This window comes from Glycine soja, chromosome 14 (genome assembly GCF_004193775.1).
Source record: "Glycine soja cultivar W05 chromosome 14, ASM419377v2, whole genome shotgun sequence".
Classification (NCBI taxonomy): domain Eukaryota; kingdom Viridiplantae; phylum Streptophyta; class Magnoliopsida; order Fabales; family Fabaceae; genus Glycine; species Glycine soja.
Window position 1 is genome coordinate 2772791 of NC_041015.1, and position 6999 is coordinate 2779789.

Here is a 6999-nt window from a genome sequence, read left to right on the forward strand (position 1 = left end):
TCTCTCTTTGCATTTTGTCTTTCAAGCTCCTCTCTCCACTAACCATCACTTTTTCACCTTTTATTCCCCCTAAATAACAAAGTTCTTCAGAGAAAAAGAGAAAGGAAAATGCTTGGTGTGGTGATTACTGCTTCTGACAATAATTCTTTGGTCATATTCTATACCAAAACCACTTTCAATAAAGACACAATAATATTGTAAACATATCTTAATCTTAGTTCCGTCTTATTTTTCTTACATTACAACCTTTCACCAATTTATCATCATTTTTATACGAAGAATGTATGTGCATATATACAATGTAATTAAAAATAATGAAATAAAAAGAATAATGATATATAATCAATCACATATATATAGTATTTTCCAGTGGATAATTTTTCAATGAAAAGAAAGTTATGCGCGACAAAATAATATTTTATATACATGGGACCTTATTAACAGGAAAAGAGAGATATATAGTGTGAACGTAACACCACTGGCGAGACAAATGCATGAGAGGTAATGATGCAAAAATCCAAGTAATAGGAACAATTATTTTACATATAAATGGTTGATAGACTAAAGCTTGCTTGCATTGTCCTCCGCATGTGAATTTTCATCATTTGGCTGAGATGTGGAGGTGAATTCTTCATGTAGTAATGAAGCACTCCTTCGCAGGAAGCACATATATGATTCATATGACTTTATTAAGGTAGAAAACATCAAATCAGAACCCCCCACTAAGATTTTCTTTTCAAAAAAAGAATAGTTTCTCGCCCACTAAGGATGAGGATATGTAAGAAAAGCCGGTGGAGTATATATAAAATATAAACCACACATGATATATGTATTGACACATTATTTTTCATTCTATTCTATTATGAATATTGTATTATCTGCATTCCTGCCAATGTTTACCTTATTAGTAACTTCACCATAACAACAAAAGGAAAAGAATGAAATTTTGATATATTATTCAAATTTTCACAATACCAAAGACTATATGACTCAAAGCCTCTCGACTACTGTAAACTATTGCTAATTAATCTTTATTAGTTTCTTAGTTTTATTACAACAAAGAAAACAAAAAGAAGAATTGAATCTAACTTCCTCTGCAAACGTTTGATTTCATTGTCCACATCATATATAACTTAAAACCATTAGTTTATGTTTTATTTTTTTTAACTGAATTTGAAAAATAATGAAGCTGAGTTCAGTAGAATTAATTCTCCATATGTAGTACTATACATGATGCAAACGAGCCTGATCAACAAAATCATATTTTGGGCTAATACACTTCGAAGGAATTTAATCTCTGACTATCGGTTCAGAGATACACTTAGCGTAAAACAAAAAAAAAAGTATGGTTATTGGTCTTCAAAACTCTTGAACTTCCAAAGATCGAACATATATTTAAGAAGAGCCACAGTTTCTGTTCTTCAAATTTCAAAGGAGAAATCATGCAATTTAACCTCGGTCTTAACTTTTACAAAAACCACTAAACTTTCAAACCTCCCCTTTTTTCTAATTAATCCAATAATAGTCACTTTTGGAGACATCTTCTTCTCTATTTAATTTAGTTGCCACATGCTGATCTTCACATGTTATGCATTTAGATTTGTGCATGATACATAAAAGACAAAACTCTCTCTCTTTCTCTCTAAAAAGGCATGCAGTGGGTCACATGGATGGAGATAGATCATGTGATGCAACAACATATATTGCCCATTTTTACTGGAAACTGTAGGTGTTGGTAAGATTAACTTAGAATATAATCTTCTCATTATTGAGATATTTATTTGGATCTTTCAGATTCTTAGCAGTGTGATGCAGGGTATTTTAGAGGCTTCCTAGCTATACTTTGACCACCAAAAATTCAAGACTCAAAAAGAGATGCTTGGATGAGAAAATGGAGCTAGCTAAAGTATTCTCACTTAATTTCAACACATACATTTTCAAAGCAAAAGTGAGAAAGAAAAGAAGAGTGTGGAAATTAAAAAAGAAACAAACTAGAAAGAAAGTGATGAATGTCTCCAACAATGGAATCTAGAGCTAGAAGGTTGTGCACAACATCATTTTCTTCCTTCTCTAATGTAATTAGGCATAGCATTGAAAATAGAAATTAATATATATACCTTATCTAGTCAAATGACAGAAGATTCACTTATATAAGAATTGAGCGGTGTATATATAAATACATTATTCCATGATTGATTACTAGAAGGAGCTACATCTTCTATATGTCTAGGTCACGGGTGTGCTTTTGGATTGTACAAAATTGAATAAAGGTCAGAATGTTCTACCTTGAAAACTAGGTACAAAGCACTTTGAGTGTTTACAATTTATATAATAGCCTTATTTCTATTATGTTCTATAGTTATGTACAGGAGGCAAACTTTGACATATAGCTGTAGTGGGAAAAGATTTAAAATGGTGATCCTCGTGATCACAACCCAACAGTGATCCCCACAAATATCCCTATAAAAGAAGAAAAGGTATTTCTTCAGAAAATAAAGGGCGGGATGGACATGATAGCTGGAAAAAAAAAAGGAAAATTACAACCACATAATTCTTGAACAGTGTTTATCTTTTCTGGTTTCTGAGACACTACTTTTCTCAAGCTGGAAATCAAAAAGTCATGATTTGGGTGATCTAAGAAAGTTTCTATCCCATCAATCCTTATTAGTACTTTATTTGAATGGGATTGTTGAAGCATGGATGAGATTAAACCAAAGAAGGAAGAACAGTACTACTGATCCTCGCTTATGTGTAAATGATAATCATGAATGATCTTGCTAGATATGAATATTTGATGATGAAAAGTAAAAAATAGTGCCATATGCATATAGTTTCATGTAACATTTTATAGTTTAGTTTATCTTCTTTTTTTATCTATAATGTGAAGTGATGTGTTTCAACATTCAAGTATCATGAAAGAATCATTATTCAAAAATAAAATGGCTTGTTTCCATATAGTCATATACTTCCTTTCAGGCTTCTAACTATTCATTTTGGATGGAAATTTTACATAGGTATCATTCAGGGGAACCTATATATATGATTAAAATTTAATACAAAACAGATCAGTCCAATTAACAAATTAATTCTCTATTACAGATGCCAAAAAGCATGAGAAGTTGAGAATCTCTCCTCTTTTATTGGAAAAAAAATATGTAGCAAAGCAGGCTTTGGTTCTAGTTTCCAAGTAAAGACGAGGGTGGAGGAGAGGGAGGGACCAACAAATTGAACAACTTCTGACATTCATATATAATAGTGGGCCAATGAATATACATAAAAGTAAGTATTTTTCTCTTTAAGTTGGAGGACTATCGCAACCTTCCAAGTTTTAGTTCCACACAATAGTATGTGTTATAAAGAAAGAAATACTTAAAATATCACCTTTCAATTTAATTATTGTTCTAGGAATTTGCGGAGGACATGAGATCTTTGTATCCATAAAAAATCACTGTATTATGCAGTCTTTACATTTTTTTTTTAACTTCAAACTCAAATGAAATGATCTAACAACCCCATCTCGATCAGTACATTTTAAGTTTTGATTAATATATCCCCATACACCTCTCCAAATTTTGGAGAATATCTTATAAAAATATATCCCACTGTTTTTCCTCCAAAATAAAATAGTAAGTAGCTCACATCTCTAGAGGCATCACAACCCACTACTATTGCATCCAAGAGAACAATCAATAGCTAATCAATAGCTCATTGGATCTTATTAATTATATCCTATCCTAGAAAATGCATTGTTTTTACTGACATGGTCATATGCTTCTTAAAGTTAGTAAACAACAGACATAATAGAGGGGGTCGGACAAAGAATAGTTATTTAAGTAGTATGTCATATGTTTCTGTTGCATAAAGCTGTAAAATTATAAGAGTAATGATATATGAATATCAACATAATTAGTGTGTATACACTTAGTTAACACTTTTTATTTCTTTTATCTTTCTGTTTTTATCACATCATTTTAACTATCATATTTACTTTTTTCTTTCATTTGTCTCTATCTCTGTCTAAGTGTCTAGTAGCACATAAGTGTCCATGAATCATTTTTCAAATTATAATATGATAGAGAGTGAGAGAGGTTCTTTAAAACTTGGTGGTGTGCAAAAAGTGAATGAAAAGGAGAGTACCATCAAAGAATAATATTGGAAGCAGCTAGCACTATTTGGTAATTCAGTGATGGCTTTCACACTAGACAGGTGTGAAGATAGCATGGTGTTCACTATGGAATCTCACAAGTCAGTGCCTGCTCCCTTTCTGACAAAGACATACCAACTTGTTGATGACCCTCGCACTGACCACATTGTGTCTTGGGGTGATGATGAAACTACATTTGTTGTGAGGAGGCCCCCAGAATTTGCTAGAGATCTTCTTCCCAACTATTTCAAGCACAACAACTTCTCAAGCTTTGTTAGGCAGCTAAATACCTATGTGAGAATCCATCTCTTCTATATATATAACTTTTTTGGTTCTGATCTATCCTTCATTATTGCTTTTGTGATACACTTCTTGACAAAGTTAGCCTAATCATATTACCAATTCAGAAGATTATTGTTTTTGTGCTACACTTCTTGACAAAGTTAGCCTAATCAAATTACTAATTCAGAAGAGTTAGGAAATGGAATCTTTTGTAGTATAAAATTAAAACTTCAAAAGTATTTTCCTTAACTATTTGAACTATAAGACTAACTTATGATTACCTAGCTAGCTACACAAGCTTCATGATTAACTCATGTTTGTAAAACAGCATACACACATATATATACCTTTCCTTTTCTTTTCTTTTTCAGGGTTTCAAGAAGGTAGCTGCTGATAGATGGGAGTTTGCAAATGAATACTTCAGAAAAGGAGCTAAGCACCTTTTATGTGAAATCCACAGGAGGAAAACCCCTCACCACTATCAACAACACTACCACATGCATGACCAACCACCACATCTTCTTCAGCCAGAGGAAAATATGTGCTGGATTGATACTCCCCCATTACCATCTCCTAAACCAGGCATTGACATCTTAACAGCACTTTCTGAGGACAACCAAAGACTGAGGAGAAAGAACTTGATGCTCTTATCAGAACTCACTCACATGAAGAACCTATACAATGACATCATATATTTCATCCAAAACCATGTAAGTCCTGCTTCCTATGATGAACAAAGAAGCAGAAGTGCTATTCTGAAGCTGCTGGAATTGGATTCATCACCAAATGTTATTAGACCAGCCAAGAGCCGGATTACGGAGAAGTCTTTGGGAACTTCTAGTGACGAGCCTAATAGTTCTGTGAAGCTCTTTGGTGTTCCTCTTTGTGGCAAAAAGAGATTGCACCCAGGTAACCTTGATCAACGAGAATAGTACTTCATAGTCAGAAGAACTTTACATGATGATTATCAGCTTCTTGTATTGGGCAAGGTCTGATTCATGATTTTGTTGACATTTGAAGAGAAGCATTGTATAGAAGAGGCTTGTGTTCAGATTAACTAGATTGTTGTTTCTTTAGAATTTTCTAGTAGATATGTTTCGGAAATCAAAAATAAAAATAGCTTGTTAATTAATTACTTTTTTATCATTTTTTTTTATTTCTCCCTATTTTCTTCTTTCTTTCTAATATGATAAGTTTAATTGATTGAACAAAATATGTGAATTATTATAAATCTTTTCACAATGTTTTCCATCCCGACAAATAAGAAAAATATCATCATATAATTTCTTTTACTATAATAACAACCACCAACATGTTAAGGTTGCTGCCCTTTTATGTAACACATTACATATTATTTACCGGGGAACCAATTCCAACACTTCCAGGAAGAAAGGATCCAAAGTAGTGACTACAAAATGACAACTATTCCTGCCAATACTTCTCAAATGCTGATTCTATAGTACGCTAGCTCCTCTGATAGAAAAGACATTTGAGCCTAGGAAATGATTAAAAATGGAAGACAATATTTTTTCAACTTTGATTTTCAAGTGTATTTTTTGAGACATGTATATATGACGGAAAAAAAGTGAAAGATAAAAATAATTATATGAAGTAATACATTATTTTTATAATATCTTCTCACAGCATCTTTTGTATATAAGAAAATAAATAAAAAAACGAAAAAAAAGGAATGTAAGAAAAAAAATTAAAGATGATTTGTAAAAAAACTGTTGTATAGAAGAATAATATATTGAGTAAATAATGTATGTATTGATAGTGTAAAATATTTTATAATATATAATAGATTTATTGTTTTTTATAATAATTAATAAATTAAAATTTATATTAATGATAATTTCTAATTAATTGGCTGTGTAAAATTATACAATAAAACCGTGTATAAAAAATTAAACTCTTTCATGTAAAAAAAAAATTAATCTCTAACTCTAACTCTAACATATTTAACGTACTATATATAATATTATTTTACATTATTTTTATGTTCAAATAAAAAATTTGGTGTCCATTTGTATCTTGGAATCTTAATGGGTGCAATTCTTCTTTCAACCGTTGTAAACAGTGTATGGTTTGTCAAGTCGCAAAGTTAGTCTTTTGCAACACAAAATCACATATATCTAGTTGAGACTTCACCAATACAAACTATACACACTTTTTAGCTTTTTAACAGGCTATAAGAGAAATTAAATAAACAAACAAGAACATTGTGTGACTGACAAGTTAGAACCCAAAAATGAAATTAAATAAACTAACTTGAAAATAAAATGCGTTAACTCATTCAATTCTTTAAAATTCATCAGAAATTTTTTACAATCATCTCCAGCTTCAAAAGGAAAATTACTATAATGCAAATTTAGTCTGCTTATCACTATTTTTTTCTTTAGAAAAAATATTTTTGATGACTAATTTATGGTGGCTTGTGTAAAATTAAAAAAAAAAGAACAAAAAGGCAAGAATATTTAAAAATGGTAAAAATCTAAAAATAGATATATATTAAGTCTCGCCTAAATATGACAGATTACATTGATAATAATCAAATCAAAGTCATAAATTAT

At 30.9% G+C, this 6999-nt stretch overlaps 1 protein-coding gene across 1 annotated transcript; it reads left to right on the forward strand.

Moving 5' to 3' along the window:
* Nucleotides 1–4070: 4070 nt before the first annotated feature.
* Nucleotides 4071–5572, forward strand: LOC114384427 (heat stress transcription factor B-4b-like). Its single transcript, XM_028344091.1, has 2 exons — nt 4071–4438; nt 4798–5572. Exons 1-2 carry the CDS (start codon nt 4187–4189, stop codon nt 5356–5358), a joined length of 813 nt encoding a protein of 270 aa, XP_028199892.1. The 5' UTR covers nt 4071–4186; the 3' UTR covers nt 5359–5572.
* Nucleotides 5573–6999: the final 1427 nt, after the last annotated feature.